The 26634-nt window shown below is 42.7% G+C and overlaps 1 protein-coding gene across 3 annotated transcripts in view; it reads left to right on the forward strand.

Annotated features, from left to right (window-relative positions):
• Positions 1–26634, forward strand: part of lingo1a (leucine rich repeat and Ig domain containing 1a) — a 321228-nt gene that overhangs the window by 192958 nt on the left and 101636 nt on the right. The window contains exons 1-2 of one of the 3 annotated variants that reach the window (XM_020044515.3): positions 2689–2775; positions 2898–2968. The exons of the other annotated variants lie outside the window; for them this stretch is intronic. Of the exons in view, the coding sequence (XP_019900074.1) occupies positions 2963–2968 (6 nt within the window). The 5' untranslated portion in view covers positions 2689–2775; positions 2898–2962. Of the gene's footprint in view, positions 1–2688; positions 2776–2897; positions 2969–26634 lie in introns of those variants that run through there. 3 annotated transcript variants of the gene reach the window in all.

The following is a 26634-nucleotide window of genomic DNA, read 5'->3' on the forward strand; positions in this document are numbered from 1 at the left end:
AACCATGAAATGACACTATGCCACAACAGGCAACCATGCACCGCCATCCAAAATAATCATTAGCAAATGTAAACATAATCATAACTAAACTTAACAAATTACCGTTATTACCAGTTCTAGTCTTATGGTTTACTGCAGTTCTGAATGCAGTTTGTCCATGTGCTGTTGCCGTACCCCAGCAGAAGCAGTTGGTCGACTGCTGTAAGCAGCGTTGGCATAACTGCGGATTTCACACAATTGACCTCTCGACGGCCGCAAAACGGCCATTGTCCAATCACACATCATAGCAACTGTTACTATGTGAGCAGGTCCGACAAACATTGACTCCAAGCAAGATGGTGAAGCCCATGGCGTTTGTAAATCGGACGATACCCCGAGAGATTGTCTGGATGAGTTGTGTTCTTTCCATTCCCAAAACTGAAAACACAACGTGAGCGGTGCCTACAATGGATAAAACAGTGTGGACGGCCCCATTCCCAGTTAAATGTGTGGAATATGTCTGCTCAAAGGTAAGGCTAACAGCTAACTAGTTACCGTGTTGTCTAGATCTACTAACTAGAGGCAAGAACACAAATTGGACCAAAGTTATGATTACCATGGATATCATTGCCAGAATGTTAACCTACTCTCTAAGCTAAGTTTAACGGGCCCTTTAGCTTTAGCCAACATTAGTTAACATGTTAGCTAACGCTAGCTACATTAGCTGCTGTTGTGTTGGATCTTTGAGCTCCCCAACTTTATTTTTCGTCAGTTTACAACAAAGTCGAACATAGCGCCCCAACAAGCAACTTTAAATACTTTTGTTTTTATCTTTCATGTAGCATTTTATGAACGGAAAACGGCTATTCTCAAAACAACAGAGAAATGTTAGTTACCTTTGAATGGCTTTGACGCACATGTAGGTTTAGCTAGCTAACATACCCTTGTATTTTAACAAAATAGCTACTCGCAATAGACAATAATAGACCATAACATATGAAAGAGAACCTACCCGGCAATGCAAGAGCATGACTGGTCCACAAATTTCGCTTGCCGGTAAGCATTAGCCTCGACGTGTCTCCTTAATTGCGTATTTTTATATTTTGATTATAACCCTCCACTGCATCCTGTAACCCCTTTTGCCTCGATCTGGAGGATATCGCGGAGGTATTGCTCCAAAAAAGATCACTGACATGCACGGGTATACCTCTTCCCGTCATGGCAATCTGTTGCGCTGGTCGTGTTTGACCATTTGTTTGTCGGACGTAGCAACAGTAACTAAGGGCTAATTGGGCTACTTTTCAAACAATGTCGCTATTGAAAATGAATTGGTGGTGGGTATGGCAAGCCATTTTAACATTTATTCGCTAGACTGGATATTCCTTACAGATATCTGCAACATAATTTCGCCTAGTCAAAACTCCAATTCACGATATCTATAATGTAATTCTGACTAGTCAAAACGGCAGTTGGAGATATCTTTAATTCAGTTTTGACTAGTCAATTTTAAACGAATATTGCCATTCATGTATATGAGGTTTTTCATTACACATATCTTTAAATTAGTTGCAGATATCGGCAATGTCTATTGTTGATATCTTCAACTGAATTATGGCCAGTTGTAATTACAGTTCCAGATCTGACTAGTCTGAATTAAATTCAAGATATCTGAAACTGGAATTACATTCTGTAATTGTAGATATCTATTATCAAGTTACAGATATCTTCGAATGAATTTTGACTGGAGATATCTCAAATTGGAGATATCATTCTGCCTAGTCCAAATGTAATTACAGATATCTTGAATTGGGGTTTTAGTTAGGCATAATTACGTTGCGGCTATCTATAGTTACACGTAGGAGTCAGGAGCAAGAGTGAGTGGCTTGCATGTAACACGTTACTACTCTTGTTCGCAATCAAAACCCCACATGATAAGCTTGTTCTATTTCATAAATTTTTTTACACTATTCTATACACAACTATCTACACAACTATCTACAGTTGTGCACCAACAAAAGTTAGACTAGTTTTCAGGCATTTTGGTCTGGTTTTGAGCAGTCGTTTTGGACATTTTGTTTAACCTGGCAACACTGGCTGAAAGTACTGTTGGTAGGTACAATCAATGTCGAACACTACTGTCTTTCTATATCATTACTTTCAAATGTATCAAAAAGTGGAAAACTAGAATGTAATATGGTTGCTATCTGGAACGTCATTTTGCGCAGGAACTGTAATTGTGAAAGTGTCTGTAAATGCATGGAGCTTAAACAAAAGTTTTTGGTGAAAAAGGGGTGATTTACAAGTGCTAATCAATCGACAGTCACTAACGTTATCTATCAAAGCTTAGTTACCTGGAAAACTAATTAGCCACACATAGACCCAGCGACCAACAATGGTGCTCAGGTGCATATTCAACTAGCTTTTATGTCTTACGTGATGGATTTTGTTAGATTTGTCAGAATGCCCACATGAAGTATGAGAAAAGTATCAATCATTTATGTTTCGCTGCATGTGTAATTTAAGCAGACAGTAGTCGTTTTCACTGATTGTATATTCGTATAGTATACTGTATAGTTGTATTTGCTTACTGTATAATAAATAGCATTATTAGTGTTTGTTTGATTAAAATGCAAGCAGTTTTATTAGTCAACTTTCATTCACAGTGAGTGTCATCATGAGCACGAGGAAGAGTGGCAGTGACATTCATCAGTTTTTGGGCAGCCTCAGAAAAGTAAGCTGAGAGCAGTGAGAAAATGAGTACCAGTGAGATGATAGAAGTATACAGTAGCACAAAAGGTGAGTCAATGTTTATTGATATAATAATCCTTTCCATTCAGATCAGAAATGGTTAGTATTCCATTCCTGAACATCATGGCAAGAAACACAACTTGTTTTCATGTTTACTCTGGTGTGTTCAGAGTAAAGAAAGAGAGAGAGGGAGAGAGAGCATGACGATGCCAACAGGGCAGGCAGAGCAGGTGATATGGAGGTGAGTGAGAAAATGAGCAAATATTGATGACTGATCTGATATTGCCATGTTGGTGTTGTTCTGATGACATATTAGGCTTAGGCACAGGTTAAGTTTAGGCACAGGTGTCTCTTAGGTTAGGGTTAGGTCAAAGGGTGGGGAGCAGGGGAATATTCTGTCATTGGACTGGGGTAACCAACTAACTACAGGTCAGTTGCAATGATGGTCCTGGAGCAACATTAATTAGGATGTTGTAGGTACAACACCAATACGGTGATATCAGATTGTGTGAATATAGATGGTTAAGAGTCTTATAAACATTTTTGAATGTTTTACTTGGGGAAACCCCCGGCTAATTTGGTCCCCCCCAATGTTGACTCCATGGCTACGGCCTTGATTTTATTACAAATTTCACAAACTTGGAAGAAATCCAAAGTGCCCCTCACAAGTGCAACGGAAGAGACTGTTACTCCAGTAGTGTGCCGAACAAAGGTTTCAAAGTGGGAAAAGGTGAACAATGTCGGAAAACAAAATTACTTTGCGTTTGTTATAAATGAGAAGAACATGTTGGAGAGACTTGCCTATTGTGCAGGGGGAGTGCATTAAAACATGCTAGTTGATTCTGGTCGAACTAGTAATCATAAGATGGAACACACATGGGAAAGACTGAAGTCAGAAAATGTAAAGTGTAACTCATATCTCTAAAACAGAGCAGTTTTTCCTATGCGTCTAGTAAACCATTAGTGGTAAAGGGTGCATTCACATGTGAGATGACCATTCGGTGACAAGGCAGAACAGGCAGAATTCATAGTAATTAAGGGTAACGGTGAAACACTACTGCTAGGGTTGCTACCCGTCCCGTATAATACGGGATCGTCCCGTATTGAAAAATAAAATGCACTGTCCCTTACAGAATCAATACGGGACGCGATTTGTCCTGTATTTTCGTGCACACAGTACTCTAATGCTACGTTTTCACAAGTTTTGATTGACATGAGAAATAATAAAACCAAAAGAGTTTCATGAGGAGAAGTATTAAATCAGAATTATGTTGTCACTCAACGTCATCGTTGCCCTAGTTACGGAGACTGACACGCGGTAACATTAAGCAGCGCGGTTCTCCCAGATAAACAAGATGACCATATTGCAAGCAGAAGACCCGTCCCATCCACGCGCAGGAGCTGTGAGTGTATGTGTGAGAGAAATGTAATCAATATCCTACTTGGTGGAAAGCAGTGGCGTCGTTAGGCCTGTCCTTAAACGCCCCCTCTCTTTTGGGCTATAGCCTCTGATCTTTTATGAATAGCCCTGGATCTCAAATTGACAAAATAAAATATGCAAATGTAGACGTGTAGGCCACTAGCATATACATCGAAATGTTCCTCATGTACATTCAAAGCCCTGTACTTTCTTGAATGTATTGTGTACATTACTCTGTACTTTTCCCTGAATGTATTGTGATCCTAGCAACGCCTCTGGTGGAAAGTCAAGTCACTTCAATTTTTATAGCACATTTAAAAACAACAGGTCCAAAGTGCTTTACAGTCAAGGCAGATGGATTAACATCTGCCTCAATACAGGTTGGGGCACCTCCCTGGGTTAAACACCCCTCTCCTATAATTCTCCACAATTTTTATTTCCACTCATTCCTTGGTTGCCACTATTCTTGCTGATTTAGGAAATGTTGTTGAGTCATCTCAACTGAGCAAATAATTCCACAAAAACGATTTTGACATAAGTTTATCTTATTTTTTGTTGTGATATAAAATGTGATATAATTAGACCTCTAAAATGATTTTTGATATGTCAATAGAAAGGCCTTAGGCAAAGAAGGCCTTAGGCAATTTTTTTCCCACTTGTTCAGAGAAAATAATTATAATACTTTTTATAGCAATCCTATTTTTTTTGTGGTGATCATGTTGTGGGCTAAACGCCCCCTCGCCTTTGGGGCAAAATGCCCCGGGGGTTATTTTACCCCTGAGAATATATTGTTATAATATAACAAAATTATAACAACAAATGTGCTGAAATATAACAAATGTTCAAGATATGGCATAATATAAATATTTTTAATTTAATAGCTAGTTTACTGAGCATATTATAACAACTACTATAATAGTCCTATAGTATAATAGACTGTAGTATAATAGTCAATTGGCACTGATATTGAATTAATTGCTCAATATTACTGATTTAATGTTTTTAACTTACTTCTGTAACAGTTAAGAAAACAAAAGTTATTTAAATTTGAAATAAATGTTATACATAGCTTTTTGCCTTTGGATATTGGAATATGCAATATCATGGTTAAAATTTGTCACTTAAATACTGCCATCAAGATTGAGTTATTTTCAACGGTATATATTACATTGATAGAATGTAATCCATTCTATCCAGGAGGCATTTTACCCCATATGGAGGGGCATTTTGCCCCAATAGTGGGGTAAAACACCCCATTTACATAGTTTGGTATTTGATTAAATTGCAATAAAATAAAAGCATTTTGCCCAATGTAATCAATATGTTCATATAAACATCTGACTAAACCTTGCTTTTTTGAGTCAGAAAATACAGATTTCCCTTAAGGAGGAGAGTTTTCCCCCAAGTTACCCTATATGTGCAGGCGCTAGAACAATCATTTTGGACAGCCTTTTGATTTCCTTGGGCAGGCATGTTTATCCTACTTAATCAACATATAATAGTAACTTAAGCACAACGGACGGAAAGCAAATAATGTTTGCATGTATGGCTTGCAGAAGCTATATACTAGCAAAATACACAGCTGTCAATAAAATTCAAAAAGTTTATAGTAACGGCATGTACAGCAGTTTCAGTGGATATGAAAAGTCTACACACCCCTGTTAAAATGTCAGGTTTTTGTGATGTAAAAGAATGAGACAAAGATAAATCATGTCAGAACTTTTTCCACTTTTAATGTGACATATAATGTGAACAATTCAATTGATAAACAAACTGAAATCTTTGAGGCAGAAAAATTTAAAATAAAAACCTTTTCACAAACTGCATTGTGGGATTGTTGAGATTGCGGATTGTTGACGTGCTGTACGCTGCCTGCTGTTACCTACCTGGCTACCTGCCAAACTTTTTTCGAATTTACTCTATATAAACTAATTGGTCAAAATTCTATTTTAAGAATTCTCTTACCCAACTTTACTACACCGGGACTCTTTTTGGACATAATTAACAGAACTACTCACCCCTGAACACCCGAGGCTAAGTATCATTAAAATGCCTTATCACTGTAATTGTTGTAGCAACAACACGGAGGAGAACTATCGTCTTCAGTTAAAGATAGCAGAGTTAGAGGCTCAGCTTTTGACGCAAATGTCAGGCAAGGATTATGCTAGTGTAGAAATAGAAAAAACTGAGTCAGTGCCACCAGGAAGAAACAATAGTTTTGTAAGCCCCCCGGCACAGCTCCTGCAGCCGGGCAAGAACTTTCTCTTGGGAAGAAATGCCCTCGACCAGTTAAACCTGAATCGTTGCTAAATCCAACTGAGACTTTCAACAGGTTTTCCCCACTGGAGTCGGAGCCGTCTTCGGAGGGGAATGATCGGCAGGCATGTTCTACCGGTGGCCTTGAAAAACTAAAAACTTTAGTCACTGGCGATTCCATTACACGCAGTATTAGACTAAAGAATCAGCCGGAGATCGTACACTGTTTACCGGGGGGGCAGAGCCACCGACGTAGCCGCAAATCTGGGGTTGGTGTTAGCGAAGTCTAAAACTGGCAAGTATAGAGAGTACAGAGATATTGTTATTCACGTTGGCACCAAAGACGTTAGGATGAAACAGTCATATGTTACGAAGCAGAACATAGCATCAGCGTGTAAACTAGCTAGTAAGATGTGTCGGCATCGAGTAATTGTCTCTGGCCCCCTCCCAGCTAGGGGTGGTGACGAGCTCTACAGCAGACTTGCGCAACTCAATCGCTGGCTGAAAACGGAGTTCTGCCCGTTGCAGGAGGTAGAGTTTGTAGATAACTGGCTTTCTTTTTGGGACTCTCCCAGACATAGGGCCAGGCCGAGTCTGCTGAGGAGCGACGGACTCCATCCTAGCTGGAGTGGTGCTCTTCTTTTATCTAGGAACATTGACAGTCTCACTCCTATAGCCTTAACATGAGATCGGGTGCTGTTAGCCAGCCTGCTAGCATAGTGGAGTCTGTCGATAGCATAGCCAGAGTAGTTAGTACAGCTTTACCTATTGCCACTGTGACTCGTTCCAGGCTGAGAAAAGTTAAACAAGGTAGTGCTAACAAAAACAACCTTATTAAGATAAAGCCTTCCTCTGCCTCGTTCACAAATAAAAATAAAAATGACTGTATCACCTCACATCTCAAAATGGGACTCCTAAATGTTAGATCCTTTGCTCCAAAGGCAGTTGCCGTAAATGAATTAATCTCTGACCATAAACAAGATGTTATTGGTTTATGTGAAATGTGGCTAAAGCCTAATGAATTCACTGCCTTAAATGAGGCCTCCCCTCCTGGTTATACTAGTGATCATATCCCTTGTGCACCCCGAAAAGGAGGGGGTGTCTTTAATATTTATGACAGTAAATATAAATTTACTCTCAAACATCACTGAGTTTCATTCTTTTGAAGTTTTACTAATGAAAGTTAACCAGGCCGATAAATCGTTTTACATAGCTACTATTTATAGGCACCAGGGCCATACACAATGTTCCTCACTGAGTTTCCAGAATTCTTGTCTAACCTTAGATAGTATTCAAATTTTTGGCGATTTCAATATTCATATGGAAAAGTCCAATGATCCTCTTCAAAAATCCTTTGAGGCCATAATTGACTCAATGGGTTTTATCCAACATGTCTCAGGTCCAACACATTGTCACAATCACACCTTAGATTTAGTCCTGTCACGAGAAATGGATATTGTAGATCTAATAATTTCCCCCCAAAATCCTGGATTATCGGATCACTGTCTTATTACATTTACTGTTAAAACAAGAAATCCAATGAGTTTCAAAAGCCGTACTATAAATTCTCGGACTACAAATAAATTCCTTGATATTCTTACAAGTTCGCTCATTAACGACAGAGTAAATAAATCTGTAAACGATCAAATCGAGGATCTAAACTCAACACTGCGAAATACATTAGACACAGTTACACCACTAAAAACTAAAGAAATACGCAACAAGAAACTTGCTCCCTGGTACACAGACAATACTAGAGCACTTAAGCAAGCCTCCAGAAAATTGGAGCGAAAGTGGCGCTCCACCAAGTTGGAAGTATTTAGACTAGCCTGGATAGACAGTACACTACAATACCGAAAATCACTCACGTCTGCTCCATCAGCTTATTTCTCCAAACTGATTGAGGTGAACAAAAACAATCCAAAATGTCTCTTTGATACAGTTGCAAAGTTAACAAAAAAGCAAAGCTTAGCAAGTGAAGTGGGTCTTCACTTTAGTTGTAATGAATACATGAACTACTTTGATGAAAAGATCATCACCATTAGAAAACAAATAACTGACTCCTCCTTAAATAGTTATGGTCCTCAACATCTCAGTTGTCCTGAGAATGTCCTGAACCTCCCTGACCAGGTGTCAATGGGGACACTTTTAGAAACTTTCTATCAAAAACTGATGCAGAAAAATTATCCCAGTTACTTCTGGACTAGATTACTGCAATGCTCTTCTATCTGGTTATCCAGACAAATTAATAAATAAACTTCAATTAGTGCTGCACAAACCTGCTAGAATCCTAACTAGAACAAAATAATTTGAACACATTACTCCTGTCCTAGCATTCTTACACTGGCTGCCTGTTAGGGTTAGGGCTGATTTTACTCTTAACCTATAAATCAATACATGGACTTGCTCCTACTTACCTTGCTGAAATGATCCAGCCATGCATACCTACACGTAACCTACGATCGCAAGATGCAGGCCTTTTAATTGTACTTAGAATTTCTAAACAAACTGCTGGCGGCAGGGCCTTTTCTCATAGAGCTCCACTACTGTGGAATGATCTGCCAATTAAGGTTAGAAATGCAAACTCAGTGCAAACTTTCAAGTGTCTACTAAAAACTCATCCCTACAGCACAGTTTATAATTAGGTGTAGCCTGGCCCAGGGGCGTGAAGGTGACCAGTAGGCTTGATACTGTCCACCCTTGCTGTCTTGCCAGGTGGGCTCTCGTCGCCACTTGATGCCCTCCCTCCAATGCCTTTCGGGGGAAGAGTCACTGGCTTGTTGTTGTCTCTGTTGCGCACTTGTGCATTTGGGCTGTATGCTGCTGGCAATACTCTGCCCTCTTTCAGGGGGGTTCCCTGTTGGTGGGTGTCCCTTTGGTTGATGCCTGGCAATGTGGGTGGATTGACTTCCTGCCTGTTGGGCCCTGTCCGGGGCCTCCCCCGGGTAGGGCCACAGTGTCGCCGGACCCCCCCGTCTCAGTTCCAAGGTGTTACGCTGCTATATTATTGTGCTGGGGGATATGAGGAATGCACTTTCTAACTTTTCTCAGTCTCCTCCAGTTTAAAATTTTAGGAGGAGATGAGGTCCTGGTCCACACCTGCGGAGTACCTGGTTTGGGGGGCCTGTTGGTGTCCCTGTCCTTGTCCACCTGGTCATACTTTTGACCTAGTCTAGAATCAAATAAACTCTGGATTTATCCCAGAGAAATGTATTTATTATTCTAATTGGACTCTTAATATCTCACCCAGCACAGCAAGAAGAGGACTGGTCACCCTTCTGAGCCTGGGTCCTCTCTAGGTTTCTTCCTAAAATTCGGCCTTCTTAGGGAGTTTTTCCTAGCCATTGAAATCCAACACTACTGTTGTTTGCTCCTTGGGGTTTAAGGCCGGGTGTCTCTGTAAAGCACTTTGGGACAATTGCTGTTGTAAAAAGGGCTTTATAAATACATTTGATTGATTTGATTGAACAACCTGGTTGCATAAGTGTGCACACCCTCTTATAACTGGGGATGTGGCTGTGTTCTGAATTAACCAATCACATTCAAACTCATGTTAAATAGAACAGTCATGATACACCTGCCATCATTTAAAGTGACTCTGATTAATCACAAATAAACTTCAGCTTTTCTCATAGCATTTTTCCTGACATTTTCTTAGTTGCATCTCAGAGCAAAAGCCATGGTCAGCAGAGAGCTTCCAAAGTATCAGAGGGATCTCATTGTTGAAAGATATCAGTCAGGAGAAGGGTACAAATGTCTCATTCTTTTACATCACAAGAACCTGGCATTTTAACAGGGGTGTGTAGACTTTTTATATCCACTGTAAATATTCTTTGTAGCTTAGTGATCACATCACTTAAAGCACACCTTCGAGTGAATGTGCAGATTAAGGCAAGAGAGCTAGTCTTCATTCCCAACAGTAATTAGTGAAGTACAGTAGTGGGAAGCATCTTACCCACACAATTTATTAGGGGCAAAGCATTCTTGCTAGGGGGCAATGCCCCCTTGCCACCGGGTCTGTATACATGATTAAAGGAATAATACATAAAAGGAAGCAATACAAAATATAATACAATAGTACATATAATACGTAGAGGGCAAGACTAAAATGGAGAACACTTTAGACAACTAAAATTATAAAATCAAAGTAATACAATAAGATGTTAAGAGAAGTTGAATAAAACCAACAACACAAAGAGGTCGTTAAGTAAATAGTGGATTTGACAAAAACCAAAGAACAACCTCGGACTGAACTAAAAGCAAGAGAAAAAAAGATGGGTCTTTAAATTTGATTTAAAATTCTCAATGATGGAATGACAATTTTCATTCATTCATTCATCTTCTTCCGCTTCATCCGGGGCCGGGTCGCGGGGGCAGCAGTCTAAGCAGAGATGCCCAGACTTCCCTCTCCCCAGATACTTCCTCCAGCTCTTCCGGGGACACACCGAGGCGTTCCCAGGCCAGCCGGGAGACATAGTCCCTCCAGCGTGTCCTAGGTCTTCCCCGGGGTCTCCTCCCGGTGGGACGGGACCGGAACACCTTCCCAGGAAGGCGTTCCGGAGGCATCCGAAACAGATGCCCAAGCCACCTCAGCTGACCCCTCTCGATGTGGAGGAGCAGCGGTTCTACTCCGAGCTCCTCCCGGGTGACCGAGCTTCTCACCCTATCTCTTAGGGATCGCCCAGCCACCCTGCGGAGAAAGCTCATTTCGGTATCCGGGATCTTGTTCTTTCGGTCATGACCCAAAGCTCATGACCATAGGTGAGAGTAGGAACGTAGATTGACTGGTAAATCGAGAGCTTCGCCTTGCGGCTCAGCTCTTTCTTCACCATGACAGACCGATACATAGAGCTGGTCCAGTGTTCCATGGCCCGGACGAAAACCACACTGTTTCTCCTGAATCCAAGGTTCTACTATCGGCCGTATTCTCCTCTCCAGAACCCTGGCATAGACTTTCCCAGGGAGGCTGAGAAGTGTGATCCCCCTATAGTTGAAACACACCCTCCGGTCCCCCTTTTTAAAAAGAGGGACCACCACCCCGGTCTGCCATTCCAGAGGCACTGTCACCAATTTTAAATTGACTATTCCAGAGCATGGGAGCAGCAACAGAAAAAGCTAGGCTACCCCACCCTTCCTGGAGGGTGAGATCTTGCTTCTTCCAAATATATTTTTGATGCAACTGTTCTTTACTCCTATTGACTCTATTTTCATTACATTCATGTTGAGAGTAGCAGAACACTTTGAAATTGATGTATAAAATGCACAAATTGGTGCATAAAAATTCACCAGAATGCTGGAAATGAGGTGTCAGACACTCAAAATATTTCGGGGAGGACCCCCAACTTTTGTGTCCCCTGGGCTTGGTGCTGCTGGTAAGGTGTCTCTTATTTTTCCACATTGAAGGGGGCAACCCTAACTACTGCCATGAAACTTGTTATGAGAATTGGTGCTGATATCTCAGATGTGAAGGATATAAAAGGATCACAACAGCAATACCCAGAGGTGTTTCAGGGAGTGAGGAAACTGAAAACTATTCAGGTATGTTTATACGTTAACCCAGACGTAAAAACCTGTAGCCCAGGCGCAAGTCCAAGATAAAATAACTAATATACATGGACATTATAGAATATGTAAATGGTCCCACACCTTGGGTAAATCCAGTGGTTATCGTACCAAAAACAGACAATGATATGAGGCCATGTTTAGATATCAGACAAGCTAATGATGCAACATTGACGGAGCGCTACCCTATCCCTGCTGTGGATGAGATAATCCAGGGCTTTCAGTAAACTGGATTTGAAAGGGGGGTACCACCAACTGGAATTGAAGGTGTAGAAAATATCTCAGATGACATCATTGTACGTGCTCAGGACCAGAAGACACATGATATATGCCTATATGCTGTCATGACAAGACTAACACAAAGCAAAGTGCCAGTTTAACATGAACAGATAGATTTTCTTGGGAATTCTGTTGTCAGAGAAAGGTATCCGATTCAAACTCACACCGAAAATCAAGGTAAACAATTGAAATCACAGGCTGTTCCAACTTCCGTACATCTTTTCACGGCAACTCATAATGTGACTCAGTACTGTGTATGGATTCCACGTGCCTGTATGCATGCCCATCAATGTCGGGGCATCCTCTTGATGAGACGTTGGATGGTATCCTCAGGGATCTCCTCCCAGACCTGGATCAGGACATCAGTGAGCTCCTGAACTGTCTGTGGCGCTACAGTATTTGGCGTTGTCGGATGCACGATACATAACATCCCAGAGGTTTTCAATTGGATTCAGGTCTGGGGAACGTGAGGGCCCATCAATGGCATCGATGGCTTCGTCATTCAGGAACTGCCTACACACTCCGGCCACATGAGGCCAGGCATTGTCCTGCATTGGAATGTATTCACAATAGCTTATGCTTCCTAACTGTCAAGATTGATATCTTTGAATGTTAATTGACTTGGTATTGTACTGTTGCTTGGCAATGATGTCATTGGGATGGGCATGACCTCAACAAGCTGAATGACGATAGGTAGCTACATTTACTGGCCACATTTTGTCTGTAGACTTCCAAATTCCGCAGTCTTTGATGAAATCTGAAAGTGCCTCATGAAAAAAAACATTGAGAACCTCTACTTCAAAAATCCTCCTTTCCAACTATGGCAGTTAATGCAATTTTACTGTCCAAGCTGAATATCTACAACTAAATAGGAAACTTGCTTTATAACTAGCAAATGCTAACTGTTTTCTAATTGACATATACAATTTCTCTTTCCGAAATAAACCCCAGATTGATACAATTGTAAACAAAACTGACTGGTTAACAAAGAAAGTATCAGTTCAATTTAATATAAGATACACTAATGTGCAAAGGTCTTAGGCACCTGAAAGTTGAACTAAAGTCATTTATTTTAATAGTATTAATTGTAAAAAAATATATTATATGTACTATATTCATATACAACCATGTTTCCAAGAATAATTTAACATTTTGATTTGTCAGACCACAGGACAGTTTTGTACTTCGCCTCAGTCCATCTTATATGAGCTCGGGCCCAAAGAAGGAGGCACCTGTTCTGGATCTTGTTTATATATGGTTTCTTCTTTGTGTGGTAGAGTTTTAACTTGCATTTGTGGATGCAGTGACATATTGTGTTCACAGGCAATGGTTTTCGAAAGTGTTCCTGAGCCCATGCTGTTTTCCACTACAGAATCGTGTCAGTTTTTCATGCAGTGCCGCCTGAGTGCCCGAAGATCACGGCCATTCAATATTCGTTTTCTGCCCTGTCCCTTGCAAGCAGAGATTTCTCCAGATTCTCTGAATCTTTTAATGATACCATTTACCAAAGATGATGAGAACCCCCAAATCTTTGCTATTTTTCATTGAGAAACGTTATTCTTAAATTGTTGTCCACGCAGTCTTTGACAGAGAGATGAACCTCTCCCCATCCTCACTTCTGACAGACCCATCCTCTCTGGAATGATCTTTAAATTCCCAATCATATTCCTGACCTGTTGCCAATTAACCTAATTAGTCCCAACTTTTTTTAAATGTTTTGCAGGCATCAAATTCAAAGAGGGCATTTGTTTTTTTTGAAGAAACAATAAAATGTCTCAGTTTAAACATTTGATATGTTGTCTTTGTACACTTTTCTATTGAATATAGTTTAAAAGATTGATATCATTGCATTCTGTTTTTATTTACATTTTACCCAGCGTCCCAACTTCTTTGGAAACTGAGTTGTATTCTAATTATATACAGCTCCGGAAAATCTTAAGAGACCACTGCACCTTTTTCTTTCCTTTCCAAAAAAGTTGAAAAGGAAGGTTTTGAGTGAGTAACAGAAGGGTTAAAATTAAGAGACCACTGCAAATTGAACACTTCTGTTACTCACTCAAAACCTTCTTTGAAACTTTTCTGGAAAGGAAAGAAAAAGGTGCAGTGGTCTCTTAATTTTTTCCAGAACCTTTTCTAATGAAATAAAAAAGTACTATCCAAATACATTTTGCCATTGTACAACTTTCAGGTGCCTAGGAATTTTGCACAGTATTGTACTGTATATTGCGAAAATATAAACATTATTTCAGAGAACACAATATTGACAAGTTCTTTGAGGTAAACAACACCACTAGTCTTCGTTTGAAGGGGTTTTTGGATTGTACTTTTCCACTTGCAATGCAGCTTTTGATTACAGAATAGAAGCATTCTTTAACTTGGACGATGCAAATAATGCTAATTACAGACTGGGACAGAGCTGAATAGTATTGTTTTAAAAAATTATTCATTGTGCCTTCAAGAACGACTCAGGGTAATTTGACTTTTACCCAAATATTGGTCAAACTATCCCTTTAAGATGCGACTGGCCACCTGTGCTACTAACACTATTGGTTTTCGGTTCCTTTGACGCTAGATTTGTGTAGGGGAAAAAAGTATTCTATTCTATTTCATTGTAGTCACACTAAATTAAATGTGGGTTGACTATGATAGGAATGTGTGTTGCATGGTTTGTTAACAGAAATCAGCTAAATAAGAAACCATTGATTTGTATTTGCATTGCACATCCAGGTAGCCTACATGAAGGCTGCTGGACCAGTAAGAACAAGAACTTTAACACATATAAAAAAAAATACACCCACTCACAACATGCACATAGGCATATAGAAGGGTTTATCCCAGCATTTATCCCAATCATTTGAAAAAAAGGCAAATTTGAAAAGCAGTCACATAATCATTGCTCATGTTCTTATTTCAACATGCAACAAATCGCAAATCCAATGTGAAAGCAGTATTACAGCCAAGTCCAGGTTTAGGGCTGATATCTAATTTAATTTGCATTGGACCCCCCTACTCAAGCTTTAAAATTGACCTTACATCTGTTAAGAGTCACACCAGAACATCAGAGTTCAGGTTATCCTAATGGGAGACAAGGTATATTTTGCAATCCTGCTAATGTGATACAATTTGAAACTCAAATTAGTCTACATTATTCAAGGACGTTATGTCATAAGCCACAATGGGATAATTAGGTGCAGTAGCAAATGAGATATATATAATTAGCTGACACATATTGTTGGAAAACATGGGATGACACCAGCCATAATTGGGTTTTGAAAACAAACAGGTTTGTGATTTCAGGTGGCTCTCATGGGCCAAGTAGTTTTCTCAAAGCTTTTGTATTCAAACAATATCTGATGGTATTTTTTGAGTTGGAGGTAATACATTAGAAACTGCACTTACAGACTGATGAAAGTGTTATATTGATTTAGCTGGGTAGTTGTTGTGAGGCTTTGCTTTTCAAGTGATTGCAGTATGTTCCAGCATCAAGGTCACCACTGCACCACACCTTTCTATGGTTGATAATGGTGGCTCAGGAGAGTCGGCGATAAAGACGTGTGTACTCCAATGCACAGCCGTTCTGCTTCTCATGTTGCTGGTCACTCAAACAGGATGTTTTTTCTGGTGCATACACACCTGATTAGAGCAGATTCTCAGGCCAACAACCATGATTGAGCATGCATGCATCTGACCTAACACTTAACTGCCTATGCCTTCTGTGGCATGGCATTGCTAGAATGCCGTGACTGGGATTCAAACTTTTGGCTGCAAATACAGTGAGGCAGTGGCTTAGACGACTGTGCTGCTAAAGTGAAGGTACCTTGATTCCACTGCCCTTTTCTGGTGATTTTCAAATATGGCATTTGTGAAAACACGTGGCACCTAGCATGCAGTAATTCTGGAATGTTTTAAGAGGAAAGAATAGCTACAATACATTTATTTCTGTGTTCCCTGACCCACTGTCAGAAAGTAATAGGATATTGTTTTACTTTAGCCTGGCGAATGACCCTTCCCAACATTACTCTATAGTTTTTTATCACATCCCTTTTACTTTTATCACCTGTAAACTACCTTTGTTCTGCCAGAGCCTTTCAGCTGAGATTGTTTAACTGTTTGTTAATGCAATATTGATCTGATTTAAATGCATCAGTTTGATATGGTATGGATCAAAATGAGACATTTACCATATCTCTGCTATTCGATGTAATGCCCTCCTTTATATTATAAAGCCAACATTCCAAGCAAAAGTATCATGCTATTGTAACATGTTGAATGATTGATTTATGCCGATATAAAAAAATAACATTGACATTCAGAAGCTGAATGAAATAAAATAGTTTTTCTTCTCATGCTAGTTGTGTTTTATGTGAAACTTATTTACTTTGATGGGAGTCTTTTTCAGTTTATTGGATGAATTATATGGTAGACTACTCTTGCCATTCTTCAGACCTTTATTCTGTATCTTTTTGCCTCAAGTCACTCAGTATATTTAGAAATACTTGCTTAGGCATTTTAATCATCCCTGGAATTGCATAAGATGTACCAAGGGATTAATGATTGAACAGGACCCACTTTGCTTAATTATATCGCCTTCGGGCGCTGCTGATAAAAAGTAAGGCATAGCAGACAGTTCATAACACAAATTATAGAACCGTCCTTGGTGTAGGTTAATTCTGTGAATTAAATGCAACACAGGGTTGGTGTTTTTATGGATTAACTCTGTGAATGTAAATATTCCTGAATATGCATGCACATTTTGATAATTCAAGTGTTGGCAAAATACAACACTTTTTCATTACATTTGTATCAGATTATTTATTTTTAATATATTTCAGAGAAGATAAAACACAATTCTGAGTATTGTCTTATTTTCATGACAATAATCAAACAATGTATGTTTTCAGTTATATTTAAGTATAATCAATTTTTAAAGGCTTTTTCTCAGAGACTCAAAGCGTGAAACATCTTGAAAGACAATTTTTTTTCTCTTTGGAGAAAATGTCAATGAACCTCCCACACACACACACACACATGCACACACAGATGTACGTATGCATAAATACATACACAATGTGAAAACAGGTGTTAAGTTCATCAGCTCAGCATTAGCTATCATGTTAGACTTCTGATTAGCTGCCCTTGACAGGCATGATTGGGAGGGTGGGAGATGTTGGTCAGAGAGGAAGGAGGAGGAGCGAGTCAAGACTCTGAGATATTTCTGTCCAAGGTCATTCAAGAGACAGACAGAGGGTTCACAGATCACAGTTTACCCAGATAGGAGAGAGAGATCAAAATATGTGCCCTTGTCCATTAACGCAAAAAAACAACAATAGATCCAAAACAAGCAGGCACATATCGTGTAAGGCTAACCTGAATGTATGTCTATGCAACTAGTACTAAAGTCATGCCAGCTAAGTATTATGTATTATTTTATGTTCTGTAGAGGTGCCACATACTTGATGGTCTGTACAATGAAAAGCTACTTAAAGTGGAGCAGAAAACAACCAGAATATGCTTGTATGACAAGTTGGCAGACAATTTGACAGAATGGGATTGGAATCCCACAGTAGCCTGTAGCTCCACCTGCTTAACAACCACCTCAGGGCGGGGCTTTGTTCCTACCACCCAAATTACAATTCTTCTCGATTGCTGAGATGCTTTTAATGAAACTGGGGTTGATCTTCATTATAACCTGATGAGCACAGCAGTATTCTTTGTTTACAAAATGGTCATTTCATGGTTCATGACTTTCACACACAGTGTCAAGGTGAAAGCAGATTTTCTCCAACTCTTGTCACAAATCGCAAAACTCAGTTGATTAAATCATGTCAAACAATACTAAAACGTTTGTTCACAGCTGATACAAACTACTCCATTGAATGTGAACTTCATCTGCATGTATACAAAACTTCTTTGTACAATTGTTCAATCTGCAATCAGTCCCTATTCATACATAAGAGGTCAGCTATGAGTTGTAATTTGGAGGTGTATAGGTGTAGCGAAGAATTTGTAGTAAAATGTGAGTACAAAGAACTATAGTTTTTGATTAAATTCATGCTACAATTATTAACACAATTTCCTCAGATCTACTGAGGCATCAATAGGAACAATGCTCAAAAATGACAGTAGGTAAGTTATAATGCTATACCACACAGTATAGAAAGTGATATCTTTATAAATACCTTTTTGAAATTGCTTTCCATTTTCGGTTATTTGTTAGCTTGGTGTATGTTATTTGTATTATCTGCATACACAGCAGTTGTAAAGGACAAAATGGGGAAAAAAACCAAACAAAACTATAAAGCCTTTGTTTCCATTTATTCATGCTCTTCAGTGACATTTTGTATTGGTCATCTGTAGTAAAATCTTTTTCCATAAAAAAATCTATGCTGTGATAATGTAATCTGTTTTCTTGCCTTTAATAAGTATAAGATTCATAATACTATGAAGACCTTGTCCATACATTTAAGATGTTTAGCCATGCTAGGTTAAATTTATAATTGTAAATTGTAGTTATTTGGCTGTTGTGTAATGACTGTTTGAAATAACTTTTCATGACATTCCAAGTTATATCTTTTGAAGGAAGTACATGAATTTGTCTCATTTATTTAATGATTTGAATATCTTAGTGTATTTTGCAATTGAGATTTCTCATTCGGGCCAACTGTTTTTTGTTTTGTTTGGCCCTGCGTGTATACTATTCTGAAATTCTGCTTAAGCCATTGAGAAAAACTGTCAGACCTCAGCTCAAACACCACGACCTCTGCAACCCCCACATCCCTCATTGAAGCAATTTACGGTTTCATCTTTCAGATAAATCCCTCTTTATGAAATGGAACTTCATATGTAGGCCATCCATTATCGTTAGCCAGAGTAGTGGTTGGATGAAGCCCTTCATCATGTCGGCGACCACCCAGTGTAAAAAAAAAAAAAGCCCAGTGGCACAATGAACTGTGTGTGTGTGTGTGTGACGATAAGCAGAACTTTAATGAATCCCGCCAATTATCCAGACTTTTGTGTCGATGGACCATGATAAGTTATAGTGAGCTGAGAGGCATGGAGAGTCGGGGAGAACTGCAGAGCCAGGCCTATTGAGAGAAAGGCGTGGTGGGTCCCTGTAATGGCCTCTGGCTCAGTGGGTGGACCATCCACCACCAAGAACAATTTTTATGACTATCCCGAAACTTTTATGACTATCCCAAAACTACTGGGAATCAATACCTAAACATAATCGTCCCAAATTTTTTTAAACCCAATACCTAACCTCTAATTTACCTTAACCCATTTTGGTTTTTTGCATTTGGTTTCTTGAGTTGAGGAGGCACAATAGGCAATAAATCATATGCGGAAAGAGATGAATCAACATGGTTGAAATGCGCAAAAGGTTTTTAAAGCCCAAACAGTAGACCAAGGAGCCTGTGTAATGTTTCTCCCACCAGTCTATAGGTCATGATTTAGATAGTGTTGGACAAACATTATGAAGCAGGACTAGAATGAATGGATAAAACTATACCGCCCCTGCCCTGCGTAAACCCCCAGAGAGAAAACTTTCTGCACTGTTCAACAAATCTTATAAGAGGAGTTAGGATTAAGTGTCATCTAATTAACATCTAAACGCAGAATTCCTCTGTCTTCCAATTTCCTCTGAAAGCAGGAACATCTGCTTTTTGGGGGATGCCACAGAAAATGATGTGTTAGACTGACATTGCGCAACATTGAGTATGTGGTTATGGAAATTACCTTAGAAATACAAAGGATTTAATGCAGGCATCTCTGAAATACATTAGTCCAGGGTGACCAAATAAAAGCAACTGATTACAGGGACACGATGACCTTAAATGTGGAAGAGTTCATCCCAGTAACAAAAAGAAAACACCAAACATGATTTCTTTGTGAGCATACAGTGGGGAGAACAAGTATTTGATACACTGCCGATTTTGCAGGCTTTCCTACTTACAAAGCATGTAGAGGTCTGTAATTTTTATCATAGGTACACTTCAACTGTGAGAGACAAAAATCCAGAAACAAAAATCCAGAAAATCACATAGTATGATTTTTAAATAATGAATGAGCATTTTTTTGCATGACATAAGTATTTGATCACCTACCAACCAGTAAGAATTCCAGCTCTCACAGACCTGTTAGTTTTACTTTAAGAAGCCCTCCTGTTCTCCACTCATTACCTGTATTAACTGCACCTGTTTGAACTCGTTACCTGTGTAAAAGATACCTGTCCACACACTCAATCAAACAAACAGACTCTAACCTCTCCACAAAGGCAAAGACCAGAGAGCTGTGTAAGGACATCAGGGATAAAATTGTAGACCTGCACAAGGCTGGGATGGGCTACAGGACAATAGGCAAGCAGCTTGGTGAGAAGGCAACAACTGTTAGCGCAATTATTAGAAAATGGAAGAAGTTCAAGATCTCCCTCGGTCTGGGGATCCATGCAAGATCTCACCTTGTGGGGCATCAATGATCATGAGGAAGGTCAGCCCAGAACTACACGGCAGGACCTGGTCAATGACCTGAAGAGAGCTGGGACGACAGTCTCAAAGAAAACCATTAGTAACACACTACGCTGTCATGGATTAAAATCCTGCAGCGCACGCAAGGTCCCCCTGCTCAAGCCAGCGCATGTCCAGGCCCGTCTGAAGTTTGCCAATGACCATCTGGATGATCCAGAGGAGGAATGGGAGAAGGTCATGTGGTCTGATGAGACCAAAATAGAGCTTTTTTGTCTAAACTCCACTCGCCGTGTTTAGAGGAAAAAGAAGGATGAGTACAACCCCAAGAACACCATCCCAACCGTGAAGCATGGAGGTGGAAACATCATTCTACGGGGATGCTTTTCTGCAAAGGGGACAGGACGACTGGACCTTATTGAGGGGAGGATGTATGGGGTCTCAATATCTCCAGCCTCCCTCGGGATCCAGTCGAAGCTCTGCCGGAGGTGGGAGTTAAAGATCTCTCTGACAGGAGACTCGGCCAGACGTTCCCAGCAGACCCTTACAGTACGCTTGGGCCTGCCGAGTCTGTCCAGCTTCCTCCCCCGCCATCGGATCCAACTCACCACCAGGTGGTGATCAGTTGACAGCTCCGCCCCTCTCTTCACCCGAGTGTCCAAGACATACGACCGCAGGTCAGATGAGACGACAACAAAGTCGATCATCGACCTGCGGCCAAGGGTGTCCTGGTGCCACGTGCACTGATGGACACCCTTATGCTTGAACATGGTGTTCGTTATGGACAAACTGTGACTAGCACAGAAGTCCAATAACTGAACACCACTCGGGTTCAGATCAGGGGGGCCGTTCCTCCCAATCACGCCCCTCCAGGTGTCACTGTCGTTGCCCACGTGGGCGTTGAAGTCCCCCAGTAGAACAATAGAGTCCCCAGTCGGAGCACTTTCCAGCACCCCTCCCAGAGACTCCAAGAAGGTCGGGTACTCTGCACTGCCGTTCGGCCCGTAGGCACAAACAACAGTGAGAGACCTATCCCCGACCCGTAGGCGCAGGGAAACGACCCTCTCGTTCACCGGGGTAAACTCCAACACATGGCGGCAGAGCTGGGGAGCTATAAGCAAACCCACACCAGCCCGCCGCCTCTCACCATGGGCAACTCCAGAGTGGTGAAGAGTCCATCCTCTCTCAAGGAGTGTGGTTCCAGAGCCCAAGCCGTGCGTAGAGGTGATCCCGACTACCTCTAATCGGAACCTCTCAACCTCACGCACTAACTCAGGCTCCTTCCCCGCCAGCGAGGTGACATTCCACGTCCCTAGAGTTAGTTTCCGTGTCCAGAGATCGGGTTGTCTAGGCCCCTGCCTTCGACTGCCGCCCGATCCTCTTCGCACCGGCCCCTTATGGTCCCTCCTGTGGGTGGTGAGCCCACGGGAGGGCGGCCCCACGTCGCCCGTTTGGGCTGAGCCCGGCCGGGCCCCATGGGGGAAGGCCCGGCCACCAGGCCCTCGCATATGAGCCCCAACCCCGGGCCTGGCTCCAGGGTGGGGCCCCGGCTGTGCCATACCGGGCGACGTCACGGTACTCATAATTTTATTCATCATTAAGGGGGGTTTGAACCGCTCTTAGGCTGACCCGTCGCCTAAGACCTGTTTGCCTTGAGATATTGAGTCCGAGTGGACCATGTTCTCCACCGCCATTGTCGAAGCGGCCGCTCGGAGCTGTGGCCGTAAGGTCTCCGGTGCCTGTCGAGGCGGCAATCCCTGAACCCGGTGGTGGACACCGGAAGTAAGGGATGCCGTCAAGCTGAAGAAGGAGTCCTATCAGGCCTGGTTGGCTTGTGGGACTCCTGAGGCAGCTGACGGGTACCGACAGGCCAAGCGGGCTGCAGCCCGGGTGGTTGTGGAGGCAAAAACTCGGGCCTGGGAGGAGTTCGGTGAGGCCATGGAGAAGGACTATCGGCTGGCCTCGAAGAGATTCTGGCAAACCATCCGGCGCCTCAGGAGAGGGAAACAGTGCCCTACCAACGGTGTTTACAGTAGAGGTGGGCAGTTGTTGACCTCCACTGAGGATGTCGTCGGGCAGTGGAAGGAGTACTTTGAGGATCTCCTCAATCCCGCTGACACTTCTTCCATTGAGGAAGCAGAGGATGAGGGCTCAGAGGTGGACTTGTCCATCACCCGGGCTGAAGTCACTGAGGTGGTCAAGAAACTCCTCGGTGGCAAGGCACCGGGGGTGGATGAGATCCGCCCTGAGTACCTCAAGTCTCTGGATGTTGTGGGGCTGTCTTGGTTGACACGCCTGTGCAACATTGCGTGGCAGTCGGGGACAGTGCCTCTGGGATGGCAGACCGGGGTGGTGGTCCCTCTTTTTAAGAAGGGGGACCGGAGGGTGTGTTCCAACTATAGGGGGATCACACTTCTCAGCCTCCCCGGGAGAGTCTATGCCAGGGTTCTGGAGAGGAGAATACGGCCGATAGTAGAACCTCGGATTCAGGAGGAACAGTGTGGTTTTCATCAGGGCCGTGGAACACTGGACCAGCTCTATACCCTCTACGGGGTGTTGGAGGGTTCATGGGAGTTTGCCCAACCAATCCACATGTGTTTTGTGGATTTGGAGAAGGCATTCGACTGTGTCCCTCGCGGCATCTTGTGGAGGGTGCTTGGGGAATATGGGGTCCTGGGTCCTTTGCTAAGGGCTGTCAGGTCCCTGTACAACCGAAGCAGGAGCTTGGTCCGCATTGCCGGCAGTAAGTCAGACTTGTTCCCAGTGCATGTTGGACTCCTGCAGGGCTGCCCTTTGTCACCGGTTCTGTTCGTAATTTTTATGGACAGAATTTCTAGGCGCAGCCAGGGGCCGGAGGGTGTCAGGTTTGGGGACCACACAATTTCGTCTCTGCTCTTTGCAGATGATGTTGTCGTGTTGGCCCCTTCTAACCAGGACCTTCAGCATGCGCTGGGACGGTTTGCAGCCGAGTGTGAAGCGGTGGGGATGAAAATCAGTACCTCCAAATCCGAGGCCATGGTCCTCAGTCGGAAAAGGGTGGCTTGCCCACTTCAGGTTGGTGGAGAGTGCCTGCCTCAAGTGGAGGAGTTTAAGTATCTAGGGTCTTGTTCACGAGGTGAGGGAAGGATGGAACGGGAGATTGACAGACGGATCGGTGCAGCTTCTGCAGTAATGCAGTCGATGTATCGGTCTGTTGTGGTGAAGAAAGAGCTGAGCCGCAAGGCGAAGCTCTCGATTTACCAGTCAATCTACGTTCCTACTCTCACCTGTGGTCATGAGCTTTGGGTCATGACCGAAATGACAAGATCCCGGATACAGGCGGCCGAAATGAGCTTTCTCTGCAGGGTGGCTGGGCGATCCCTCAGAGTAGAGCCACTGCTCCTCCACATCGAGAGGGGTCAGCTGAGGTGGCTTGGGCATCTTTTTCGGATGCCTCCGGAACGCCTTCCTGGGAAGGTGTTCCGGTCCCGTCCCACCGGGAGGAGACCCCGGGGAAGACCTAGGACACGCTGGAGGGACTAGGTCTCCCGGCTGGCCTGGGAACGCCTCGGTGTCCCCCCGGAAGAGCTAGAGGAAGTGTCTGGGGAGAGGGAAGTCTGGGCATCCCTGCTTAGACTGCTGCCCCCGCGACCCGGCCCCGGATAAGCGGAAGAAGATGGTATGGTATGGTATGTATGGGGTCATATGTCGTGAGATCTTGGCCAACAACCTCCTTCCCTCAGTAAGAGCATTGAAGATGGGTCGTGGCTGGGTCTTCCTGTATGACAACGACCAGAAACACAGCCAGGGCAACTAAGGAGTGGCTCAGTAAGAAGCATCTTAAGTGGCCTAGCCAATTTCATTTTCTTCAGGAGTAAATAGTTTAAGCTGTTGCAACAAAAGAAAATGGGGGAGCAGGGACAAGTGTCAGGCAACTAAAGTTGAATTAAATGATATACAGTGGGGAGAACAACTATTTGATAGACTACCGATGTTGCAGATTTTCCCACTTACAAAGCATGTAGAAGTCTGTCATTTTTAATAGGTACTCTTCAACTGTGAGGGACGGAATCTAAAACTAAAATCCAGAAAATATCATTGTATGATTTTTTAAGTAATTAATTTGCATTTTATTGCATGACATAAGTTTCTGATACATCAGAAAAGCAGAACTTAATATTTGGCACAGAAAACCTTTGTTTGCAATTACAGAGATCATATGTTTTCTTGTATTCTTGACCAGGTTTGCACACACTGCAGCAGGGATTTTGGCCCACTCCTCCATACAGACCTTCTCCAGATCCTTCAGGTTTCGGGGCTGTCGCTGGGCAATACAGACTTTCAGCTCCCTCCAAAGATTTTCTATTGGGTTCAGATCTGGAGACTGGCTAGGCCACTCCAGGACCTTGAGATGCTTCTTATGGAGCCACTCCTTAATTGCCCTGGCTGTGTGTTTCGGGTTGTTGTCATGCTGGAAGACCCAGCCATGACCCAACTTCAGTGCTCTTACTGAGGGAAGGAGGTTGTTGGCCAAGATCTCGCGATACATGGCCCCATCCATCCTCCCCTCAGTATGGTGCAGTCGTCCTGTCCCCTGCAGAAAAGCATCCCTAAAGAATGATGTTTCCACCTCCATGCTTCACGGTTGGGATGGTGTTCTTGAGGTTGTACTCATCCTTCTTCTTCCTCCAAACACAGCGAGTGGAGTTTAGACCAAAATGTTATATTTTTGCACAACAGTTGTTGCCTTCTCACCAAGCTGCTTGCCTATTGTCCTGTAGCCAATCCCAGCCTTGTGCAGGCCTACAATTTTATCCCTGATATCCTTACACAGCTCTCTGATCTTGGCCATTGTGGAGAGGTTGGAGTCTGTTTGATGGAGTGTGTGGACAGATGTCTTTTATACAGGTAACAAGTTCAAACAGGTGCAGTTAATACAGGTAATGAGTGGAGAACTTAAGTGGCTTATTAAAGAAAAACTAACAGCTCTGTGAGAGCTGTAATTCTTACTGGTTGGTGGGTGATCAAATACTTATGTCATGCAATAAAATGCAAATTTGATTATTTAAAAATCATACAATGTGATTTTCTGGATTTTTGTTTTAGATTCCGTCTCTCACAGTTGAAGTGTATCTCCATCCATCCATCATCTTCCGCTTATCCGGGGCCGGGTCGCGGGGGCAGCAGTCTAAGCAGGGATGCCCAGACTTCCCTCTCCCCAGACACTTCCTCTAACTCTTCCGGGGGGACACCGAGGCGTTCCCAGGCCAGCCGGGAGACATAGTCCCTCCAGCGTGTCCTAGGTCTTCCCCGGGGTCTCCTCCCGGTGGGATGGGACCGGAACACCTTCCCAGGAAGGCGTTCCGGAGGCATCCAAAACAGATGCCCATGCCACTTCAGTTGACCCCTCTTGATGTGGAGGAGCAGCGGCTCTACTCTGAGCTCCTCCCGGGTGACCGAGCTTCTCACCCTATCTCTAAGGGATAGCCCGGCCACCCTGCGGAGGAAGCTCATTTCGGCCGCCTGTATCCGGGATCTTGTCCTTTCGGTCATTACCCAAAGCTCATGACCATAGGTGAGAGTAGGAACGTAGACTGACTGGTAAATCGAGAGCTTCGCCTTGCGGCTCAGCTCTTTCTTCACCACGACAGACCGATACATCGACTGCATTACTGCAGAAGCTGCACCGATCCGTCTGTCAATCTCCCGTTCCATCCTTCCCTCACTCGTGAACAAGACCCCTAGATACTTAAACTCCTCCACTTGAGGCAGGCACTCTCCACCAACCTGAAGTGGGAAAGCCACCCTTTTCCCACTGAGGACCATGGCCTCGGATTTGGAGGTACTGATTCTCATCCCCACCGCTTCATACTCGGCTGCAAACCGTCCCAGCGCATGCTGAAGGTCCTGGTTAGAAGGGGCCAACACGACAACATCATCTGCAAAGTG

This window comes from Esox lucius, chromosome 19 (genome assembly GCF_011004845.1).
Source record: "Esox lucius isolate fEsoLuc1 chromosome 19, fEsoLuc1.pri, whole genome shotgun sequence".
In the NCBI taxonomy this organism is placed as follows: Eukaryota; Metazoa; Chordata; class Actinopteri; order Esociformes; family Esocidae; genus Esox; species Esox lucius.